Raw genomic sequence first — 26,257 nt, forward strand, 5'->3', positions numbered from 1 at the left:
GTTAAGCTTCCCCTCAAGTCTTCCCAGTATGATGGGCCTGTTTAGTGAATTGATTAAAACCCGTCATTGACGTTAACACATACACCGGATTGTGTTAAAAAATGTTCAGACCGACACTCACCGAAAATGATTTCATTAACTTTTCCAATTAACATAAGAGTGCCATTTCCGTGAAACACGAATTTCATGTCGATGAGCTCTCTTGTTCGTTGTAGACCCCGTGATAATGAACTAGGTATATTGATTACTCTAAAAATGGTTAATGCCTTGACGTACACCCATTTCCTTCAAACAGTGCGGCGCCGGGACCGACCTAGGGATCACAAGTTGGCGACGATGACGACGGTGTTCGTTGCCATGCACAACAACGAACAACAACATAATAATCACATAATGAGGATACCGACAACCGACGACGTGCGGAGGACACAGAACGGAAAAGGAAACCCAAGCTAGAAGCTTTTCTGAGTTTTCCACTCCGGGATATTGGTGGGCGACAAGTCACGAGAACAGCCAAACGCCATTACTGTTGATTATGGAAATTGACCTGACGGTGGTGGCAATAGTGTCTCAAGGGACACACGATCGTTGACAATGATGTAATGGAGGTGGGACGTTTTTGATATTATTCTCCAGGGGATGGGTTCAGTACACCTCCGACTGTTGAAAATCGACAAGTATAGCCCTAAATTACATTATTAATCCCATTTACCGATACTGGCTTGGCATGTCTTTTTTCCACAGAGGTATTTTTGGGGTTTTGTTCTACATCCATATTTAATGTAGGTAGGGTGGACTCACGCAAACTAGAAGGTGGCATGTGATAATAAGACACGTCAAGGACTGTCAATTGCCGGTCCTAAATTGTCGTAGGGTCCATATACCACGTGGACAGAAAAAAACATGATTTCTGTGCTACTTGCCCCTACCCAGCCAGCATTCGGTCAACCGTTCGAGAGTTGTATCTGAATGAGGCTTCAGAAACCTGTTTCCTACCTAGCTCCTTCCAACCGAAATTGTTACCCATTAACCTCGAGCCCACCGAGTAATTGGTACCAGGGGTTGAAACAGTTGACGTTTTTCACTACACTCGGTCAGTTGTCGTGCGCGACAGTCTGTTTGTATTCGAACACTCATGCTCTACCGTCGTCTCTCTCACATAACACGAGCGGTAGAATAACATTCGAGCTAAAAGAAAATTATCAAAATAGCTATCATATGACATGTGTAATTTCGTTGTAATTCCTCAATTTGGTGTAAATCAAACCATTTCTGATCTGAAATATTATTACTAGGACATCATTGCTTGCTATTTTCAGAATTCACACAAGCACACCATCAGCAGCTCTTACAGCAGCGCTTACAGTATTTTTTCATAAGGGGAAACCATGTGTGGCAGTTGGCAGCACTGCGAGTTCCTGGCACTGCTTCCCGTGTAGTGTTACGCGGCCCACACTTTCTTCGTCTTAAATATGAACCTAGAACAAAAACGAGTGGTTTTTCTTATTTTATATAAGAATACCTAGAGAAGTACATACGGAGATGAAATTTTTTTGAATTTTACGCACATGGGACTTGTTTTTGCAAAAAATCAGTTTTTTCGCCTGAAATTTGTTTCTAAAATTGTTTACTACAATTGCATTTTTTGATCAATTGAAAAGTTCGTATGTACTTCTCTAGATAATTAATCAGAGAATGCAATCGTCAAAGTCTAGATCAAATTGAGTCAAAATTGCAGATGCTATCGTGTGGGCCGCGGAGAGAAATGTTGTATCGAAAAAAAAACACGGTTGAAGTTTGAGGTACAGATTCAGGTGCGTGATGCAAAGTTTTGTAATTTCGCTTATAACTTTCGGAATTTTAATTTGTTCGACATGGAACCAATTGTCCCTTATTCTTGACACATCAGAGTACCTTTTTTTGAAAATCCTAGGGTGGCGTAACCCCTTAATTAAAAAAATACGGATTTTTGGCTCCGCAAAGTGTCACACACGACTGAGTCTAATAAATAAATAAAACTAAAAAAAAAAAAAAAAAATTACAAAATTATTTCAAAACATTACAAATTCTGGATACTTTTCATGCAAATATGATATCGAATCTTGCATTTCCCGGTTGGGTGTAGTTCTGAGGATTTTCCACTCATTGGAAGCAAGGTTGCAAACACTCATTTCAGCTAAAATAATGTTTTTCGGAACAATAAAACCAAAAGATGGTATGATGACATGTTTTACTTGTAACTTACAAGAAGAGGTTACGGTTGCTACGATACACAAACCGCAAGAACCTAACCTTCCAAAGGTGTATCGTGGACGTAGGGTGTTATTGGATGCTACACACGAAGAACACCGTCATCGTTCAACCAGACCATTATTTGCACATCATTAAGTTAAGTACTCAGCTCAGAAAAGAAACACAACCCCGGGCAACAACAACAACAAAAACTGGTCCAAGAAATCCTCTTAGAACGGAAGGCGCAAGCTCATTAGTGGTGATTTATTTCTCCCAGCAGCCAGTGCCAAAAGCTTACCGAGGCTTGGCTTGCTGCGGTTATAGTGGCGCTAAATGCCGAGAAAGAGCATCGTAGTTGGCGCTGGCGTCGTTATGATAAAAGGTACACGGAAGAAGATTCTCCCACGCACGAATGCACATGTCAAGAAGGAACGAAATCAGAATATTTAAACGAAACCACTTCTGGTAGATTCCCAAACTGCTATTTCAAATGAATCATTCCAGCGAACGACGAGAAGATTAACGACATCACACATCGCGTAAAAATATATATGATAGATGCAACAGCTGCTCTTGTGGGATTGTTGCGTCGCAGCGTACTTTTTATGACTGTTTCAGATATGACTTATCTCAAGATTATTCGCATTTTGGTTAAGTAAATGTTATTTAAACGTGAATTCGCTTTTTCTTGAAAAACCAACACTTTATGACACATTCTGAACCAGTAGATTGAAACGTCAAAGCTTGCTTTAGCTGTTCAGTAAAACATGCCAGTAACGAAATAACAATCTTTCAATTGTCGGCGCCTGCTGTTCATTGGAGAACATTAAAAAAAAAAATCAATCACGATAAAAAGCCAAATTTAAAACGTAGTTACTGCTATAGTAGGTAACTGCCCAAAGTAGGCTCGTCGTCTTCCGAAGTGTGAAGCGACAAGCAAAAAATACATTTTAAATTTAAACTCAGATCTAGGCATTCAGATATTCATAACCTACTGGTGAGTGGTGGTAAGATCCCACAGAAATATGCTTTTTGCGCTTCGCCTTTCGGAGATTTCCACTTTCATCCATGCGGATGGGTGCGAAATTAATCTTTGTGGGTTTCATTTTGCTTCACAGATGATGATGACGACGACGACGATGGTGTGTGGTTTGAATGACACTTGCCGGAAATTATGTTGTCTCAACGTCCGTCGGTCGTTCACGAGGCAGTGAAGAAACACACGACAGTAGTGGCGTTTGTAATTTGTGGTAAATTAGGCTACGTCATAACGTTATTTGAAGTGTTTATTTTGAGCAAGTATGAATTTAGGTCACCTTGAACAAGGTTATTTAAATTAAATTGCTTCTTGGTAAAGTTTGGAACGGTTCAAACATGAACTAAAGTAGCTGAGCGAAAATAAATTGGGATGTAATACGATTATGTTAATTTTGATAAGTAGGAGTCTTTTCTTTTTTTAAGACATGATTAGATATTTATTTCAAATTTCTTCATTAAGAAGAACATTCATAGTGGTTTAGTAAATGTAATCTTTTCCATTTTCCTTCTTCTTCACAGGCATTCTTCCAACATTCTTGTAACGATAACGTGGCCTAGGTGATAAACTACCAAACCGTCAAAGCTATGAGTGCTGCCAGTATATTAGAGTTACAAACGTGGATCGTTTATCAGCGGATTGCTGCGGAATGTGCAAACTGTTTGTGTAAGTATTTCCATCTATCTAAACTGATAAGCCGTGTCTTCTGCGCCTTAGTAGGCTTGAATGTTCTTCATTTGTTGAAATGTTTCGGACACAAGCCGTTAAGAATGAAAAGGATATGGGTTACAATCCAACCGTGGCTCCTAATACGCATTTAGGAGTAGCAAACATAAAACGAGAGATGACAAATAGGAGATAATGGTCGGAAGAAAAAAAAAAAAACGATATGCCACCATCGATGTGTCACGTTGAGAAATGGAGCTCATCTTCTGATCCCATCCTAGCTCTAGTTAGATCTATATGAGAAAAGACCCTAGCAGGAAGGATGACGCAAAATATAATTCCCGAAATTGAATCGTAATTCGAAATGAAATGGGGATCTTATCCGGCGTTGGAAGTGGGACTGTGTGATGATGACGATGATTGAAGTGGAAATTGGAAATACTCTGATAGAAAGAGTGCATTTTGTTTTATTCTTCGGTGTCAGTTTCCCGAGCTGTCTTTTTTCTGTATGAAAATTCATAAGATAATAAGAAATCTCGAGCGACGATTTTTTTTCGTTTCCAAGTGACTTAGATAAATTATAGGGGAATTTACGTATTCTCGTCAATCTAAGCAGCGTCCGCACTTCTATTAGCATTTTGTCAGCGTTACGCACATATATCACGTGTCTGTTTGTTAACATTCATCTGCTGCTTGCTTCTCTATCCATTCCAATCGACAGAATTTTTCAAACCAGTTTGAAAGCGATTTTACAACGCTCCAAACTTCTCAGGTGAGTGTGACTATTGTCGGCAGCCTCTTTTTCTTCGGCAACCTTCCCATTAGAACTGCGTGTTAACCAGCTGTTCTATTATCGGCAACTCGAAATCAGCCCCATTTTGTAGTGCGTATACTTCATTTGAAGAAAAATCTGGCATAATAGGATTGCTCGGTCGTACAAATATAATCAGATTGAAGCTGAAAGACTAAAGAATCGTTTGAATACATTCAGGGAAGTGTGTTGATGGGAAAACATAGTGAAATTATCGTTTAAATTTTGGTTGCCGAAAACAGTCAATGGGTGCCGAAGCCAACATTTACCCTATATTGAAATTTTTTGCTAATCTCGCGTTGCCGAATAGTACAACTGTTAGACACGAAATTTAAACGGAAAGAATGCCGAATAGAAACAGGTTGCTGACAAACTCAATCAGTCATCTGAGACATTTAGAGCGAATGCAGTTTTCGATGAGAACTCCAAGTGAATTCTGATAATAATTCAAAAAGAACCTAAATCCACTATCCTCCAAAATAAGTAATTGGATGTTCAATAATTCCAATTCTACATATACTTCTACGGGAATTGCTAGGAAAATTCTATGGAAATTGGTGGTAGCGAAGCTAGCATAAATCAAGTGCATGGGGCTTGCAATTTTTCAATGATTCTACCCGGACTTGTTTAAAAAAAAAACGTGTTTAGAGCTCAGATTCAATTTTTGGTATCTCGTACTAACGAAAGTTTAGAATTGCGAGTTGATATCTGACTTAGAATTTTCATTAGCAGAATTTGATTTATAAATGCTTGAAGCAAAACAACTTATTTTAAATTTCAGATCAAACTCCTGAATTCAACCCGGTTTTCCCGGCCACTTTGTTAAAAGCTATTTCATTATATAGGCCTAACACCTTAAGATGGGATGGGACACAAGTAAATCTCTTATACGCTGACGATTATCCTCACGTTTATCCAATATGTCAAGAACCAACCACATAAACCTACGAATCGGGCACCTGAATGTCCGTGGTCTTGAACTTCATGTTGATAATGTTTACGGTTTAGAAACTTGCAGTCAATTTAATGTTTGTAAAAAAGTTTGAACATACTGAGAGGTAAGCACATATAATCGGTAAAAGACGTGTGTGTGAGAGAAAATTTGCGAAAAAAATCTAAGGCACCGGTGGGATTCGAACCCACAATTCCCATTCAGTACACGGGTGCATTGCCAATTATACAACGGTGGACATATATGGTCTATGGATGTAATGACATTTGAGTTTCGAATCCGCTTCCCACCCTAGTATTTTTGCGCAAGCGTTCCCTAATGCACAACAATCGTCTATTATCGACAATATGTGCTTGTACCGCAACCACTCAGTATCAGTCGATGTGAACAAACACAGCTCATTTTTGTTGTGCATCCTTACATGCTGAAGTATTTTCAGTACAGTATGAAATGCAACAGTTGAGCTGCCGACCTCACCTCCGACCACCGGGCCGTAGTGATAAGTATCATCAATTACTTCACTAGCTGTGTTTGTTCACATCGACTGATACTGAGAGGTTGCGGTACAAGCACATAACTTTTTTTTTTTTTTTTTAGGGATTTTTAGCCATAGGCTAGTTCATCTCTTGGAAATTTCGAGTAACGAGTTGAAAACGTACAGTTGGAGAGTGCACACGCATCTCTGTTCGCGTCAGTGAGTCCGATACTTTTATCACGTCGGTAGATTGCATGCTGATCGAGGATAGCTTCACCGGTCTGAATTCGGTCCATCTCCACCCTTGGGACTCCAGACAATTGGTGAACGGAGACACGCCAAGCGAGCATTGGGCTCGTACAACAATGTACCATACCATCGTGGATAATAGACGATTGTTGTATATTAGAGAACGCTTGCGCAGATAGTGGCAAAACCATCATAAACCGGACACCATACCACTTTTTCGCTGTTAGCGAAACGAAACTTAAACAAACAGCTCCAGTCGGCACCATACGCTTCCCAGGATTCAACTTCGTCAAACACTCCCTGCTAACCGGTAGAGGACGTGGAGCACGGTCTTGCGGCGGAGTTGGTATGTACATACAAAAAGGCATGAAATACACTACTGTGCTGAAATCAACATTCGATCCTGATGTTCCGATTACCTCTAGACTAGAATGACTTGCAACAATATAAATGACTTAAACATTGGCGTCGTCCGTCTAGCTCCAACCCACTTTTTGCACAATCGTACGAGAAACTCATCTTCGATCTCCAATACTTTGGGTTTGATAGGATCTTCCTGTTCGGGGATTACAACATCAATGTTACTGGGACACAACAGTTCGGCAACCTAACAGCACTAACGCGTATACACACTTTCTTCAACCTAACGGATTGCAGAAACGAGCGCCATAACAATTGGTCTGCAAGTGACCGACTCGCCACAATCTATTATTGCATCCAAGGCAACCACTACCAGCATATCCGACCATGAAATCGATTTTCTGATTTCGAACACCCCCGCAACGGATCAACATTAGGAACTTCAGAAGGGTAAATCCTGTGACGTCTGCAAGCTGATTTCCTAGAGCTGGATCTTCAAAATGTCTACAACATCAACGACGTTGAGATGAAAGCGCAGCAAGTGTCTGGCATCCTGCATAATGCAAACTCATGTTCCAGAAAGCGTCATCACTATTCACGACAAACGAACACCATGGATCACTCAGGAAATAGTTGACACAATCTCCATCCGACATCTCGCTCACGCACTTTATTCGCGTAATCCGCACAGAAGAAGGGGTAATAACGAATGGCTTGATTATACCGCAAAAAGGGATCGTGTTGCATCACTAATTTTTGCCGCCAAGAAGCGCTACGCCGATGGGAACTTTTCCAGTGATCTCCCAGCGAAGAAATTGTGGAATAATCTGCGTCGAGAAGGAATACACAACAACGCAAAGAAGAATGTCACTGTTGAACAGGCAGATCCAGATATGCATAAACGGTACTTTTCCGAAGGCGACAATCTCCTTCGTTCTGTTCCTGGTCCAGGTCTGGGTGATCCGTCTCTTCCTGTAAGCAGCGAATAAGTTCAACGCACCTCCTACAACGATTTAGGTTTAATCACACCAACGTGGAAGAAGTATCGAGGAAAATTGCTGAAATCCAGACCAACGCAACGGGATCGGATGAAATTCCGATTTGCTTCGTGAAAATGCTGTGTCCACATTTTCTGCCGCTGCGTGCATATGTACAGGTCTATCATTGAGGCTAGGATATATCCTTCAATCTGAAAAAAAAGTACTAGTAGCACCGATTCCTAAAACTGCTAGCCCGGGTCAACCGAAAGACTTTAGACCAATAAGTGTCCTTCCGGGAGCGTTGGAGAAGATACTACCAGATCACTGAGCACCTAGACCACCCAAATATGCCACTACTGGCAAAACATCAGTCTGGATATAGAAAAGGTTATAGCACCACAACCGCCCTTACTAAAGTAACACATGACATATATAGCAATCTAGACCAAAACCACTGTACCGTTATGGTCCTAGTTGATTTGTCGTTAGCTTTCAATTGCGTAGACCATCAAGGGCTGAGACATAAATTGCTGGCGGAATTTAATTTCTCATATGAAGCGGAGGAATTGATTACAGCTTTTCTTAGTCATCGTAATCAAGCTGTTCAAATTGGAAACCAGACATCTGCTGAGCGCCTGGTACCCGATGGCACCCCGCAAGGATCCTGCCTCAATGCACTATACCACTATACCAACTGTACGCCGATGATCTTCAAATCTCCATTTCTGGACATACAGATGATATCAGTAGACTGATTGCAACTATCAATTAGGATCTGGCAGCAAGGCTATAGGCGTTATAACGTTCTCTACCCTAATCCGAAAAAAATCTCAAATTATGTTCTGCGGAGAACCAATTGTTCTCTCAGATACAGTCGTCAACCTTGGACTACGAATGGACAACAAATTGAACTGGTTTGCGCAGATCAACGATGTAACATCAAAAGTGTTTGGAACGTTACGTACATTCAGGCGATTTGCCCCGGTGCTATCTACACAAACACGCATGAAGCTGGTGCAGTCAGATATCATACAGTTCTATACGTACTGCAATGTAGTCTACTATAATGGACTCTCTGTAGCCTTCAAAGAACAATTAAACCGATGCTTCAAGGCCTCGCTACGCTTCGTGTACAACATTCGACATCGAGAAAGCACTGCTGCTGTACGTAATACCATTTTGGGGCACTACCTCCCAAAGAACTACCACAATCGAATATGTTTCTTCATAAGACAGGGGTATCTTGAGGCACTTCCGGATTATTTGCAACAACATCTGCAACGCACGAGCGATCTCGCTGCTTCATCTTTCCTAGGCAAACCACGTCGGCTCGTAGGAGTTTGCTAATGTCAGGGACGCTCACCTGGAACGATTTGCCACTTGCAACCAAACAACAACAGACTTTAGTCCTATTTAAGCGATGTCTAAACACGTGAACACGCATGGTAGACAGTAATTGACGTTTAACATAGGTATAGCATTACATTAACTTCAATTTTAATTACATTTGTCACGATTTGTAGCTCAAATAATGTATTCTTCCTTGACCTGGTAAAAAGTGTCAACTACAGGCTAATGTAACACTAAATAAATACAAATACAAATTAGGCCAACTGTGGAAACGCGAAATTATCAACTTATGAATTGTATCATAAATTTTTAAAATAAGATATGGGTAAACAAATGAGTTTTTAGAATGATTTATGAAAGATACCAGGCATACACAATTATTCAAAGTACGAAGATCTTTTTGAATGTGTCGATTTATTTCTTTTTAATTTCGTTATAATTTCTCATCTTTTGACAGATACGCGTATTTCGTCTACTACTTGCAGGCTTCATCAGTGCAAAGCACTCAACACCACTGATGAAGTCTGCAAGTAGTAGACAAAATACGCGACGCCTTATAATTTTTCTTGTCAATATTGATGCTTGTAAACCAGCCTACTGCATTGTATTGGCCGCAAAGCTGATTCTGCGAAATGCTTCAAGTTAAAAAAAAAACGATGCATTTCGTGAATCTACAGGGGTGGAAGGATGCGTGGATATACCGTGCCAAACTGTCCGATCATGTGATTGGTAGGGGAAATGGATGTAATGTCGGCCTAAATGTCCCTAATTAGGGCCCATACATAAATTCAGCAATCGACTAAAATTTCTATAGCGACCAAAAATATCCATTAGTACCGTCCCAATGCCCGAGCAAAGTCTGAGATCAAATTGAAATCTAAATTTGATGTTTTGATTCCGCTGATAATGATTACTCAGGTTGCTGTCGTTTGGTCGTTTTAACGGTTAAAATATCAAACTTGAGAGCAAAAAAATCTTCCTGTGACATCACATTGAAAACTATTTCTGCTATCAGTGAGAGCAATTTTTCCTGTTGATAACAAAACAAGAATTCAATTTGATGTTATGCTAAGGCAATGAAAACATACCCGCAACAACATTTTTTGAAGAGCAAAAATGAACAGCAAAAGGAAAACAAAATTTGGTATCAAATGTGTCAATTGCGTAAACTGAAATCAAATTATGATTTCAGTGTGATGTTTTCTTTTTTTTTTTTTAGAATTGGGCTCTCCATGCGATACACAATACTAACAGACGACTCGAGCTATGGTGCTCACTAGGTCACTGCAGCTTTTAGGCTCGTATTGTGATCAACTGTGTATTAGATTACGACCATATATATGTGATAAATCATGTAAATGTAACGCTTAGCAAATGTAACCACGCTCAGCATATTACCCTGTAGTACGACTTGGGCGTGCACTATGCAAGTAACTTATCTCTCGTCAAAATGATGGGATATGGGGTGATGGTGAAGAGATATAGAAAACGAATAAAAGAACAGAGAGAAAGGTATTAGTATTGGTTACATTAATATCCCTCCCCACACACACACACACTCAACGAAAAAGAAGCATAGATGCACAGACAAACAGAAATAACACATTTAATATTATTTGTATTAATAGTATCATGTGATGGATAGTACGCTGAACAGATGGCGCTAGTGTGCAGACGTCAAACGCAAGGGAACCGACGTGTGCGCCACAGGTGGCGGCACCACCAACCAAAAGCACTCAAATTGACCGTCAAATGCGTGTTCGATGAACAACCTGCGAGTGTCATGTCTGTTTGTCTGTGATAGATGGGTTATTAGGAAAGTACAACTACATTATAATTATTAGTGCAATGGATGAACGATAGTTTCGAGGTCATGTTAATGTTAGAGTTTTGTTAGTATTGACCCGTATTCAGCCCTGTCGGCCCCTCGAACACTAGTCGCAGGCAGTTGTTGTTAGGACATGCGACACTGTCACTGCTACTATGTTAGAGGTATGACCCGTCAAGTTTCGAAGTGCAAAACAACTGTTACAACTTTCTTATGAATTAACTTTCATTTTCATTTTCATTTTCAAGCACAGAAGGGGGTCATAGGGCCAAGTCACCAGCGAAAAATCGCTGTCCATACTGCACCAGGGTAGAGGTATAGATTTGGCATCACAGAATAATAACCACAGGGGTCAAATGAATCCTGTTTACGATACCGGATAGTAAGGAAAGCTGTTGAACATAGGGGATAGTCAGAGTAACAGCAATAATAGTGAAAGTTAGGAAAATAAGCAGGTAGAGATGGTTGATTTGCAATGGCTATCGACTCTGTTATATGGCCTACCGTATCAGATTCAAATTTAATGTCGTTTAATACTGCGCTTATTACTTTTATCTTTATTCTAAGCAATCTCTGTTAAAGTTAACTATGCTTTCAATTGTCAACAGTTTAGTTTCAACTGAATTAGTTGGCGACTCAATTTGATGTTATTTTCCATTTTTAATTAGTTGGAAGTATATTTACTTACGTAATCGATTCGTTGAGTGATTGATGATTTAGGGGAATTTACGTATTCTCGTCAATCTAAGCAGCGTCTGTACTTCTACTAGCATTTTCTCAGCGTCACGCACATATATGATGTGTCTGTTTGTTTACATTCATCTGCTGCTTGCTTCTCTATCCATTCCAACCGACAGAATTTTTCAAAACGTTTTGAAAGCGTTTTTACAACGCTCCAAACTTCTCAGGTGAGTGTGACTATTGTCGGCAGCCTCTTTTTCTTCGGCAACCTTCCCATTAGAACTGCGTGTTAACCAGCTGTTCTATTATCGGCAACTCGAAATCAACCCCATTTTGTAGTGCGTATACTTCATTTGAAGAAAAATCTGGCATAATAGGATTGCTCGATCGTTCAAATATAATCAGATTGAAGCTGAAAGGCTAAACAATCGTTTGGACACATTCAGGGAAGTGCGTTGATGGGAAAACATAGTGAAATTATCGTTTAAATTTTGGTTGCCGAAAACAGTCAATGGGTGCCGAAGCCAACATTTACCCTACTTACATTTTATACGAATTATGTAGTTTTACGTAAGTTCCTGCACTTGTGAATGTAATCTGAAATTTAACGTGTTTCAAGTTGTTTTTTAATTTGACCTATACACTGGAGTCGCTTTTTACGCGGTTTTTTTTTTTTTTTTTACGTGGATTTCGGAATTTACGCGGTTTTTTTACACGGATTCCGGAATTTACGCGGTTTTTTTACGCGGATTTTGGTTTTTTTACGCGGATATAAGAATTTACGCGGTTTATCATTATACACTAGAGTCTTTTTTTACGCGGTTTTTTTTACGCGAATTTCGGAATCTACGCGGTTTTTTTTTACGCGGATTCCGGAATTTACGCGGTTTTTTTACGTGGTTTTTTTTTACGCGGGACGTATCACCCGCGTAAAAAGCGAATCCAGTGTATTTAATATATATTAGTTCGTCCCAGGTGACACCTTCAAGTGACTAAAATGCTTCATTTTGAAGTTAGTTTCCTAGCTGATTTTAAATTATATAAAGGGTGATACGGTCAAAATTTGGTCAAGGGAAAACGCGTGTAAATCGGTGAAATCGTTTATTTAAAAAATCAAATTAAATTTCTTTTTCAAGTTCAATTAGTATAAAATTCAGGAAAAATATTCAGTTAGGCTTCCGCTTTTCCAAATCCGAATTGCCGGGCCTTACGCTTGACCCCTGCTATCAGATTTTGTACAGCCACCTTCTTCGCCGCAGAAAGCCAGTTTGCCTTGAACTGCTGCTCGCCCTTAGCAGTTTTTTGGTCTTCTTTAGGTTCCGCTTGACAATAGCCCAGTATTTCTCAATTGGGCGGAGCTCTGGCGTGTTGGGAGGGTTCTTGTCCTTGGGAACCACCTGCACGTTGTTAGCGGCGTACCACTCCATGGCCTTTTTACCGTAATGGCAAGATGCCAAATCCGGCCAAAACAGTACGGAACAACCGTGTTTCTTCAGGAAAGGCAGCAGACGTTTATTCAAACACTCTTTCACGTAAATTTCTTGGTTGACAGTCCCGGAAGCTATGAAAATGCTGCTTTTCAAGCCACAGGTACAGATGGCTTGCCAAACCAGATATTTCTTTGCGAACTTTGACAGTTTCATGTGCTTGAAAACATCTGCTACCTTTCCGCTTCCTTTTGCCGTATACAACTCCTGTCCCGGAAGCTGCTTGTAGTCGGCTTTGACGTAGGTTTCGTCGTCCATTACCACGCAGTCAAACTTCGTCAGCATCGTCGTGTACAGCCTCCGGGATCGCGCTTTGGCCGTCGTATTTTGTTTATCATCGCGATTTGGAGTCACTACCTTCTTGTAAGTCGATAGTCCGGCTCGTTTTTTGGCTCGATGCACGGTTGTAGACGATACACCCAGCTTATTTGCGGCATCTCGGAGAGAGAGGTTACGGTTTCGCTTGAAACTACCGGCAACTCTCTTTGTCGTCTCAGCGGCTTCCGGTTTTCGATTTCCCCCCGATCCAGACTTCCTGGCTGTCGACAAACGTTCCCCAAACACTTTAATTACATTTGTAACGGTTGATTTGGCAACTTTTAGCGATTTTGCCAACTTTGCGTGCGAGTAGCTCGGATTTTCGCGATGCGCGAGCAAAATTTTGATACGCTGCTCTTCTTGCTTGGACGGCATTTTGACAACTGAAGAGTGAATTCCAAAATCAAAATAGGAGCAACATTCTACACACACACACCTTCAAAATGAGGGGTGTTCAGGTTTTTTAAATGCAAAATTGAAAGAAATACGTCAAGTTGATATTTACCAAATTTTGACCGTATCACCCTTTAGGGTATATGCTCCAACTACGCTCACACGTTTCCACTATGTCGTCCCACAAAATTACGTATGGTTATGTCACAATAGAAGCGCACCACAGTGGAAATCTCGAGCCATAGTTCAAACATTTCTCCCAAATCAAAATGAAGCACATATAAGATTAGTTGCAATACCATGTACAAAAATGGTGTTTAACATTGTTCCCTGAGTAATACCTCAATGAAAACAACAACGAAAGCTTGTCACGCAAGTAGAAGGAGCACTGATGGGTACTTTCTGAAATATTTCAATAGTATAATTCCCTTGCAAACCCAAATAATTTATCTGCGTAAAAAAATAAGAGTGATTTGCGGCAAAACCCGCCAGTATCGCACCCAACGTCAGTGCCTATACGTAAGCGTACTACAACGCGGCTTTCAAATAAAGGAGTAACAAGTGTGATACTATCACTTCAGGCTAGAACTTTGGTTCTCTTATGCAATGGTTCATCAGAGAGGGGAAGCTCAGTAATCCTCATCGCATGCTCATGACGCTATTCTGTCACGGCATGAGCCAACGATGCCGGACCTAAGCCAACCGTCTCCAACGCTCCACTATGAAGCATAAGATTAGGCCCGCCCACCAACGTCCAGGTTAAAAAACTAGCCAAGGGGAGGGCTTTCTTATAAATTAACTTTACACTCAAAGCAAACTATTTACCTTAGCATTACAAAAGCGAATTTAAAATTACTATTTTATTTTATGCTAGGTAATATAAAAATTATGATAAAACTACAATTTACGGCTCCGTGAAATTAACTCGCTTGAACCTTTCAAATCAATGAACTGAAGAAAAACTACAATTTTAACAAATTGCAAAAAGAATCATAGCAACTCTTGACAAATCATCAACAAGCCTCTCATCCTTGGACAGGGAATTATGATTTCAGTTTGATGTTGATATCAAAACTTGATTTCAATTTGCTGTCATTTTGATGCTGGACTTTGCTCGGGTGACGTGTTCATCTAGATAAAATTGAAAAATAGCAGATTTTTAGCGATGGGCCCAATCTTGGATCCATAGGCCAACATTAGAGCCATTTCCCCTATATAATGTTAAAAATAACAATAATGGAAAGGTCTCACCATATGTCTTCTATAGCCATAATCGTATCCTTTCGTTTGCATGCTGGCATTGAAACTCCACAACAGGGGTAACAGAACGATCGCGATTCCGCTCCTAATCCAAAGATACACATAACATCATCTGACCATCTAACGCATGGTGAAAAACTAATCCGCTCACGCAGAAGAAAATACATACTACACTTCCGACGGAACCAAAAACTCCGGAAACCCGAACCACAGCTCCAACGAACGGAAATCCTTTGATAATGTACCTGGAAATATACTTAGTTTGGCCATAAAATCCTGCACTTGCGAACTTCTCTAGAAAACATGGTATCAAGTGGCTGGGCGCTAGATAAACAACCGGAAAATGTTCGCGTCATTTTAGGGGTTTCAAATCTTATTTCTTTCTGCTCTTGTGTATTTGATACTAAATATACCATGATTCACAATTGAGGATGTCAGAATGAATCCTGTGGAATGCAAAAAAGGTAAGAACTGCGTGATGTCAATCAAGATCTAACTGTAATAAGAACCTTACACATTTATCAACACCCCTGCCTTATAGAATATGATAAGCTCTGTTAGAATCATTACTCATTATTATATTTTTCTACCGTTAGTTTCATTTATACTTTTAATAATTTTATAAACCTTTCAGTTTTTCCTATTTCGTGACGTATTGCCTCATTTTCTTTTTTTCCTTTTGTTTTCGTTTTTCAGAACCCAATTTATATTTTGTTGTCGCACGCAAGCTGTTGTCCAAATCTTCAGTTGATATCGGTTTTCGTTTATCAAACGTTTTAATGGGGAAAAAGCATTCTCGTGTCACCACGAACCGAAACACGGACGGACAATAAACCTATCAGCAAACCAATCGAACGGAACAGAACGACGGCGGCTACAACGAACTAACGAACGAGCGAACGGCTGTTATAAATTTGATTGATTGAAAGTGAATTGCTGCATTGCGAGAAACGGCCGAACAAACGGAAAACCGATAGAAAGAAGCAGAAGAACCAACCACAACCAGTTCCCACAAAAAAAAGGACGGCCAACCGACGGACATAGAGGCTCTCCGAAGGCCACCCCAGCGCCATTTGTGAGTGACGCGGGTCGTCATCATCGCAAATCGCGAGAAAACACAATTATTATTTTCTACAATTTGACCGGTGTGGCCGTGTGTGACCTCGATTGACGGTGCAAACAACCTCACTTGAAGGCGGCAGTGCAAAGAAAGGTAACCACCGGGGAAAATTGGAGAAGAAGAATAAGACTGCCATCACGAATCCATCTACAAAGGCTGCTGTCATCAGTGGAGGAAAGCAATAACCAAGCACATCCTGTTTCCGAGTTGCTACATCAACGGGGAACGTGTATCGTTTCCGTTAATTTTAGATATCTTGTTTTCAAAGGAAAATGATTGATACAGGTACGTCTTCTTTTTTATGTTAAGTTTTTTTTTTCTTCTTTCAGTTCAGCTGTTTTTCTTGTTGTTTCTGCATCATTCTCTAATTAAAAACCTTAATTGAAACAGTACCTTCTAGAGGCATATGCATTTAGAAGATCCTTCCGCGAAGTGAGTGAAAATTTCGGATCTTCGGTCTCTGACCGTTGACTGAAAAGGGTAAGAGAGAAAGGGAAGACGGGAAAAGCCCCCCTGATTGAACTTATACATAATGTAAAGCGCGGTGAACTGTGGAATTGTTCACGCTTGCTTTCGATCCCCCCAAAGCGGTGCAAACAAAAATAAAAATAGAATCAAAAGTGAAGGGTTTGTGTGGCGTGTTGTTTCCAGCTCGGCTAATTAGCTAAAAGCTTTTCGATACAAACGGACAAGTGTTTGGTGTGTTCGCATCGTTTAATTCCCAGGATTAAAAATGATGGAACTGTAGTAGGAGCGGTACATTTCAATATTTATGCGCCATGCGCAAGGAATGCCTACTAATTTATGAACAAAAAAATGTACAAAATTTTGTTCAAGAATCTACACTCAACCGGAAAATGTAACATTATAGATTTGGTTTTTTTTTAAATACTTTTGTAATGTTTCTAAATAATTTTAGTACACGTTGCAGTCTTTTGAGGCTGAGTTGTACACTGCTCACATGCCAGAAGACACAACCACCAATAACGGTTAAAAAAGCACTGCTAGCACGTTTGAGTAGGGATCCATTGGGATGGCATGTTAATATTGAAAGTTGTGTTAGCTTACCTATGCATTTCTGGTCTTACGTGTGTCATCTGTTGACTAGAGTTGCTGAGCCATCGGTTGATCGTGATTGCTGAATCGTCGCTTGACCGGGGTTGCTTGTGGTTGCTTTATGTTATTCATGTTGCTCTGGGCCAAATTCATCGCCGACATAAGTTTTCGGCAAACCACTTGTTAATTCACTTATCCTTTTGTTTAGGACATTACTAGCAATCGAATGCAAAATCTACTCGTTTTTCGTACACACGCAAAACTATTGGAAAATTTTCCTGATCACTAATTCTGCAGTCACAAAGCATTCAGAAAATTGAATACGAAACAAGAACGTGACAGGAATATTTAAAATTAACTACCCTCGAACAGAGCCTGCTGCGTTCCCTGTTGTTTTTTTCATCTGTTCAAATAGGGTATATCTACCCATCATGGCCATACCCATATGTGTTCTTTTTCGGGAATTTCATATATCATAATAGGAACGTATAGCCATGACTGATACATCTACTCTATTTATATTTTTAAAAAAAATACAAACATGACATGCCATCCGTCTAGTGACTACCTTTAGTCTTGATAAAGCGTCAATAATGTATGTATTCCTGCTTGGCTGGTTGAACGTTTCCAATTGTTGTTCTGCTTCATTTCGCAACAATTGATTCGGGCAAAACGCATGTTTTTCTTTTATTCCCACCACACTTTGTTCAACCTGTCATCCATACCTGCGGCAAAAAAGCGTTTCCGTTTGACAACATAAAACTTTACTGTGAAAATAAAACATGGGTTGCTTGGTGTTTTTAGAGCAGAGCATGATGGTGTTTCGTTCGTATACCTACGTGGGATTTATTGACACTGCGCTTGCTGTAAATGGTATCCCGGGAAAACAACGGATCCCATGTGATATAAACGAAGGACGGCTTGGGGCCTTTTGTTGCAAAACATACGGTGGGAAAATGCGACTCGAATTTTATCTCCTATTGAGTCCAATCACCGTCGGTTGTAAGGTTGAAATGAACATTCATATGTTGTTAAAATTTTGGGAATCAAGAGACGCTAGAAGAAGCACTGTTAAACTACAACCCTGGTCGAACAGAACGGACCAAACACAATCGGTGACGCTAACGTGGTTGGTAATCCTAAGTAAATAAATAGTAAGAAACGAGACGGGAGAAAACGGTCAGATAATGGATCACACACTCTAATAGCTGGAGGGAAAATCAATTTCAACTAACATAAATGAAAAAAAATAACATTGCCAAAAAAACAACAGCACACATGCTTAGCTTGGCGATGTTTACAACTTCATAAAGAAATGATTGATATGCTCGTTAATGGCAAATTGAATGACTGAAACTGGCGAATTCTGGTAAACTTTAGCTAGAACCGGTGTTATCCTCGGATTAAATCCCCATCAATAATGTCCAGCTGCCTTGATGTCGACATCAGATTTAATCCACACGACTCTAAGCAATCATTTTGCAGATCATCCAAACAGGGACGGGATTAAAAGTTAATCCGAGTTGAAGTTTACCGCCATAACAGCAGATGTTTGATAGACAATATACAATTTAGGTGAAATCTCGAGTTAAAGTAAACAATCAATTATATCAGTGCGCATTCGCATTCGCATTAAGCAAGTTGCACAATTTCGTAGGTGGTTCAAGTCCTAAGACCATCGTATGAAAGTAGTCCCACATCCAACTCAGCTCGACGAGATCGGAAAATGTAGGTATGTGCGTGTTACAAAAATTTGAGATGCCAATCGAAAGGTGCCATGGTCCCATAGAACGCTATGGAATATTTTTGGAAACGGTGTATTTGTTCCGGAGATATGGCCAGCATATTTTTCGCTGAATACAGCCTTAAAACCAGGATGGCCACTGGATTTATGAAATTTAATTCCCGTTTTTTTCGAGTGCCCATCATATTTTCCCCGGTTTCATAAAACAGCAAAAGATTCTAAAAAAGCAATACTGGCATGGCTAATTTCAGCAATAGGTGCTGCTGAAAACACAGTTTCGGGATTTTATGTTTAAGGTACCAAACCGAAAAATCACCTCAATTGAATAAAATCAGATTATTTTTTAAATTATTGATGCAGGCTCCAAGACCGTAATAGATTGTCAAATTATGTTTCATAATTTAGACAATTTTTAGAAGGCTACCAAGCTCAATCGATTTCAAATCGGTTCCTGATCATTCTTCCAAAATTTGAGCTCATTTGGATGCAAACTCATACTGCACTGGCCCTTTGAATGTTATATGGGAATTACTATGGTAAAAGTAAACCCTTCAACTGATATATGGCAACGTTAGCTATCTGTAGTAATCTAAAATGTTCCCAGCTACAACTTTGCTCAAGACCACAATTGGAGGTTAGGATAATTAGTAATAAATTGATTACGATGATGATGTTCTTCTGGCATGCTGCATCAACTGCTCAGCAGGCAACATTGCGAAGAATAGGGCCAAAAATTCATGCTACTATGCAGTGTTGCCCAGAAAGCTTGTTTAATCATATAAAAAAATGTTGTTTAATCATATAAAAAAAATGTTTTCTTCGAAATCAATTAATTACTAATTACCTTGAAGTATAATAAAAAGGCAAACTTTACATGAGAAAAGATATCAAGCATACACTTAAATCACTATGACGAAGGGCTAAGACGTTGAGAACATAAAGTTCACTTTTCCCATATAAACTTCAAACTGCCAGTGCAGTATGAGTTCGCATCAAAATAAGCTCAATGTTTGAGGGAAGTGCTGATAAAAATCATTTCGACAGTGAGCATGCATAAGGGCGTGAACGCGATGATCGTTTCTCTTCGTCGATTTTCTCTTTTGTTAATAACTCACTAGATTTAACGTTTCTCGGTGCGTTTGCTGTTGTGCTTTTGATAACCTGTTACAACTCTGCATTGAACAAATTCTAGAAAATTGTTACGCTTAGTTGTAGCAATGCAAAGAGAAAATCGATGAAGAGAATCGATCATCGCGTATACGCCCTTATGCATGCTCACTGTCGAATTTCTTCTACACTCAACTTTGCTGAAAATGAAGACAACCCTAACAGATAGACGAACTACCTGCATGAATTTGAATTCAAGCTGAACATTGCATTAAGTCCTAAGTAACATTCACAGATTATCTTCATCGACTTTCTCTTTGCATCCCCACGACCATGTAATGACATTCCCAGGTATTTTCAGCACACAGATCGATAAAAGAAGCTTTTATTTAACATCTAATACGACAAACACATCAAGTGACGGTTAGGTGCTCAAGTTATTAACGAAAAAGAAAGTCGACGAAGAGAATCGATCAATGTTACTTAGGACCTAATGCAATGTTCAGCTTGAATGTTGACATAACAGCATTCTCTTGATCAAGGCAGCCTCTGAGTATCGAAGTCAACATCAAATCTAGATAGAGCTGAAATTGGGGCGTAACAGCTATGTAAGCAATGACTTCTCTCGAGGATTTCTCGAAAGTCATGGCTCTCCCTGGCAAATGGACATCACCATCGAGTAGGGGAAGACTTCCCCTACACGATGAATATGTTGGTTTGTGCGTGCCTTGAATTCCTAGAAATCAACGAGAGAAGACATTGTTTACAAAGGCTGTTACGCCCTAATTCCAGCTCTATCTAGAAATGTAGGTAGAAGTTTCCCCTGATGGTATTGGTTTGCGTGGGCGGTATTCGCTTTGTGAGTTAAGGGCTTTGGACCGGTTTGTTTACAAATGATGATGGGCCCTTTTCTATTGTTGATCCAGATTTGTTTTTCGTCATTCGTGACTGGATGTTCATTATCGCCTCTGTGTTGTCAATATTAATATTCGTCTTCATCTTCTTTTTTTTCATCTAGTTCGTTCATTTGTAAGGCTTAATTGAGTTAGCTTTTCGGAGCCGATAATTCATTGTTCTTTGTTTGTAACAACATTCACTTAATTTTCTATGTCTAGTAGGATTTGGGCCGAATACTCGCGGCATACCCGAGGTTAGAGGGGTACATTGTAGTAGGATAGGAAAAGGGGAGGAGCTTGGGGGCAGGGTTTCGTTGTCTCATCAGAGCGATGTCGCCAGTATGAACGATAGTGTGGTTCTTGATTCGTCTGGAGTTCGACCGGCTATGGTGACCAGTGGACGACGATGAGATTCATCGAGACGGGGGACAAGACAATCGTCTTCATCTTGGTGGGGATGATTATGAGGATCAATTCCAAAATGATTATTTTCATTTGTCACAAATATAGCGCTCAAGAACGTGTCGCGTTGGTTTTTACACGGATCTAGGCACTTAGAGCAAAACCGAAAAAGTTGGAAGGGTTATATACTAGATACGACCGCAAGGTTGTCGTTGGATAACGTCTGTTATGTGTTGTACTTAATTGTGTATATTATATTTTAGGAATATTCCTTAATAACTTTTTTGCGAAAGTTTGGTGGCCCTGAAGAGGGCCGTTTTGTTGGGCTGATGTTGTTGACAATGATGGAACGGGCGACCTTGTTGGACGCTTATATAGTAGAACAGAAAATATCAGAGGTGTCAGATACTCGCATCTGATGTCTCGGTTGGCGAAAGTATAAGAATATAAAAAAAATCAATCGATTTTCACCATCTTTAGACAATGGTTTACTTTTAACCATTTTTCAATAGTTTACAGAATGAAATCAATAGTTTTGAAACATTCAGCAAACTGCTAGAAATATTTCCAATCAATTGATGCCATTATCTCGTAAATCTATCGAGAGACGGTTGAGTTATTATCGTTCAAAATCTTTTAATTTTTCGTAACGCATCCAAAATGACTGTTTTCAATTTTGTACCCCCTTATGTAGCCGAAAGACGTTATCCAACGTCAAAAGTCGTTTGTTCAGAATGCCACGATGTCGATGACATCGACCACAGGTGATGTATATACTTGAGCAGGAATCACCCACATGTTCATTAGCGCCGCGGGGTGAGAAACTCCTGAACTACGGTCCACCATCCAAAAAGTCATGACCCCCTGAACAAGTTTGCCGACGACAGTAACTTTCTATATGATCAGGATCTTGAAATATTTTATGTGCAAGAATTTAACTTTTTTTCTAGCGCCGCGTAGTGAGAACATTCGGAACTATTGTGCACCAAGCAATAGGCTTTGACCTCCTGAACAACTACAGTAACATTCTATCTAATCAGGATCTCGAGGTATACCACATGTGAGAATTTCACATGTATCCTAGCGCTACGTAGTGAGAAAATTCTGAATTACTGTCAACCAGCAAAAAGGTTATAATCTCCTGAACAACTTTGCCGAAGACAGTAATTTTCTATCTGATCAGGATCTCGAGATATTCCATTTGTAATAAATTACATGTAGTATGGACACCGTTTACGCGGTTTCCATAAACATTATCTTCATTTTTTTGGGGGTTTACTGTGATCAAAAATTAGCTTGTTTAGTTCAAAACAAGTTTTTTGAGGAATACACGCTGGTTTCAGATCGATTGTTAACTCAGCAACTAAATGGCAATGGAAAACTCATATGTGTTGAACAAAGTAGAACAGCGCGAGTAACGGAGGGTTAAGGTTGCAACAATTTACAAAAAATCACGTGTCTGAGGCTTAGGGTTGTTCATGATTTTATCTTAGATCATTTAATAAAATCTTGGACGATCTTGGACTTGACACATTTCCAAAACTCTGGGACATTGCTATTTATATTAGTTCGCAGGCTTCATTCTTGATATCCCGTGCTAAGGAAATGTTCAAAATTCCGAGCTTGAACAAATATCCAAGATTCTATGTTAAATATTCGAGAAACTTAGTATCGGACTTAGAATTTTTGATATAGGTAACAACATTAAATAAAATTAGGAATTAGAAATATATTTTAAGGTAAGGCAATCAAAATTGTACATCTTAAAACCCAATTCTTTCGTAAAACCTACATTTGCCAGCAACACTGACTGGGTGTATCCAATGGCTTACTTTCCTTGCTAACATAATTCCTAAATTCCCGAGACATTTTTAAGGGTCGTAGAGTTCTCTGCATCTCTCTTAAGTAAATGTTGGACGAACATACCCTATCCCTACCAGTTGTAAAGACGTGGCCAGGACAAGCCTTAACTGTTGGAACGGAATATGTCTTTATCTTGGAGATAGTAATTATTTCCTACTTGCTATCTTGTCCAGTAATAGATATCCGTCTTGCTCTTAATAGTTTTGAATTCGTACCACCTACGATATTGTAGAAATTGTTCGATGCTAATGCTAATCTTAAAAAGCAATTCTTTCGTACTCATTCGATAGCTCTAGTTCTGAACACAGAAAAAAAAAACGTTCTACAAGTATGTTGATTCGATGGATTCATCTTTAACAAGGAGTGTAAGAGAAAGATCATTTTTAGTAAATTCTTAGATGATCGAAATCAATATGTAAGGGAAATGGATGTAATGTCGGCCTAAATGCCCCTAATTTGGACTCATACAAAAATTCAGCAATCGACTAAATTTTCAATAGCGACCAAAAATATCCATTAGTACCGTCCCAATGACGCGTTCATCTAGATAAAATTGATAAATAGCAGATTATTCGGGATGGTCCCAATCTTAGATCCATAGGCCAACATTAGAGCAATTTCGCCTGTATGTTTTTCAAAATATTCCTGCAAATATCCTAATGTTTGGCTGGAAATTTTTAGCAGATTTCCAAAGCAACTCCAGCACATTTTCTGAAGATATAAAAAATCTAAGGAGAGTTTCAAGATACCCTACACTCAAAAAAATTATCACATATCTAATGGATGAAATCCATGTGAATTTCACATAACTTTCCAGTGATCACATAGCAGCAAATCCCACCACAAAATCACATGAATATTATGAGGCGGATGAAATTCATTTGCAAAATCACATAAATTTAATGGGATCGCATAAATGTTATGTGAAATTCAGATGAATTCCATTGATTTTGATTATGGATGAAAATCATGTGCATTTCCAATGAAAGCTACATGCAAACTTTTCTCGGTGTAGCAACACACTTGTCGCAATTCGCTTGTAGCAACTTCTATACGACTTATTCCAATCAGAAACAAGTTGTGGCGAAGGTTTGCTACTCCTTCCATGTAAATTCCAAGAGGTCACATTTTGAGAAGCATTTGAAGGAAATTCTAAGGATTATTTTGATGCTCAAGTGATTATCTTCAAGGAAATTTTGGGATAACACTTTTCTAAATTCTAAATGGCATAAAGGGTGATACGGTCAAAATTTGGTCAAGGGAAAACGCGTGTAAATCGGTGAAATCGTTTATTTAAAAAATCAAATTAAATTTCTTTTTCAAGTTCAATTAGTATAAAATTCAGGAAAAATATTCAGTTAGGCTTCCGCTTTTCCAAATCCGAATTGCCGGGCCTTACGCTTGACCCCTGCCATCAGATTTTGTACAGCCACCTTCTTCGCCGCAGAAAGCCAGTTTGCCTTGAACTGCTGATCACCCTTAGCAGTTTTTTTGGTCTTCTTTAGGTTCCGCTTGAAAATAGCCCAGTATTTCTCAATTGGGCGGAGCTCTGGCGTGTTGGGAGGGTTCTTGTCCTTGGGAACCACCTGCACGTTGTTGGCGACGTACCACTCCATGGCCTTTTTACCGTAATGGCAAGATGCCAAATCCGGCCAAAACAGTACGGAACAACCGTGTTTCTTCAGGAAAGGCAGCAGACGTTTATTCAAACACTCTTTCACGTAAATTTCTTGGTTGACAGTCCCGGAAGCTATGAAAATGCTGCTTTTCAAGCCACAGGTACAGATGGCTTGCCAAACCAGATATTTCTTTGCGAACTTTGACAGTTTCATGTGCTTGAAAACATCTGCTACCTTTCCCCTTCCTTTTGCCGTATAAAACTCCTGTCCCGGAAGCTGCTTGTAGTCGGCTTTGACGTAGGTTTCGTCGTCCATTACCACGCAGTCAAACTTCGTCAGCATCGTCGTGTACAGCCTCCGGGATCGCGCTTTGGCCGTCGTATTTTGTTTATCATCGCGATTTGGAGTCACTACCTTCTTGTAAGTCGATAGTCCGGCTCGTTTTTTGGCTCGATGCACGGTTGTAGACGATACACCCAGCTTATTTGCGGCATCTCGGAGAGAGAGGTTAGGGTTTCGCTTGAAACTACCGGCAACTCTCTTTGTCGTCTCAGCGGCTTCCGGTTTTCGATTTCCCCCCGATCCAGACTTCCTGACTGTCGACAAACGTTCCCCAAACACTTTAATTACATTTGTAACGGTTGATTTGGCAACTTTGCGTGCGAGTAGCTCGGATTTTCGCGATGCGCGAGCAAAATTTTGATACGCTGCTCTTCTTGCTTGGACGGCATTTTGACAACTGAAGAGTGAATTCCAAAATAAAAATAGGAGCAACATTCTACACACACACACCTTCAAAATGAGGGGTGTTCAGGTTTTTTAAATGCAAAATTGAAAGAAATACGTCAAGTTGATATTGACCAAATTTTGACCGTATCACCCTTTACCAAAGATAAATGTAGAGTGTATTTGAAGTTTTTTTTTTTCGATGGAATTTCTAAAATGTTTTGCGACTTCTATGGACAATAGGGGGTATTCTCCGGACAATCTAAGAAAAAAATGAAACCGAGTTTAAGATTTTAAACTATTGAGCACAATCAAATTTAAGGCATGGGTGACGTGTTGCCAAAATCGAGCGGACACTGTATTTGGGAACGCAAAAATAAGGACCTCAATGCTTCTCACTGATCAAGATCATCTTCCCCCTTTTTTTTCAGTTATGACCGACAATGCATTCAAAGCGAAAGACATCGGTCTGCGGGCGCAGAAGAAGATCCTATCCCGCATGGCCAGCAAGAATGTGGCCAAGGTTTTCATCGATGGAACGACCGCATCGCTGCTGGACAACGTCTACCGGTTAGCAAAGACACACGTAAGTACTTCCCCACAAATACATCGTTGAAAACTGTACTGAATCGTGCTTTCGCTTCCC

General features: G+C 39.8%; 1 protein-coding gene across 4 annotated transcripts in view; it reads left to right on the plus strand.

The window, feature by feature from the left end:
* sigmar (Tumor necrosis factor alpha-induced protein 8-like protein sigmar) overlaps positions 1-26,257 on the plus strand; it is a 181,387-nt gene that overhangs the window by 153,073 nt on the left and 2,057 nt on the right. For 2 of the 4 annotated variants that reach the window (XM_065239510.1, XM_065239511.1), the window contains 2 exons: positions 3,790-3,934; positions 26,043-26,197. In XM_065239510.1, coding sequence (XP_065095582.1) covers positions 3,856-3,934; positions 26,043-26,197 — 234 coding nt within the window. In that variant the 5' untranslated portion in view covers positions 3,790-3,855. Of the gene's footprint in view, positions 1-3,789; positions 3,935-15,774; positions 16,484-26,042; positions 26,198-26,257 lie in introns of those variants that run through there. The other 2 variants (XM_065239513.1, XM_065239514.1) reach the window with 2 other exon arrangements.

The sequence above is a fragment of the Ochlerotatus camptorhynchus genome, unplaced genomic scaffold, assembly GCF_037179485.1.
Source record: "Ochlerotatus camptorhynchus isolate MF236.1 unplaced genomic scaffold, CSIRO-AGI_Acam_v1.1 ptg000055l, whole genome shotgun sequence".
Lineage (NCBI taxonomy): Eukaryota > Metazoa > Arthropoda > Insecta > Diptera > Culicidae > Ochlerotatus > Ochlerotatus camptorhynchus.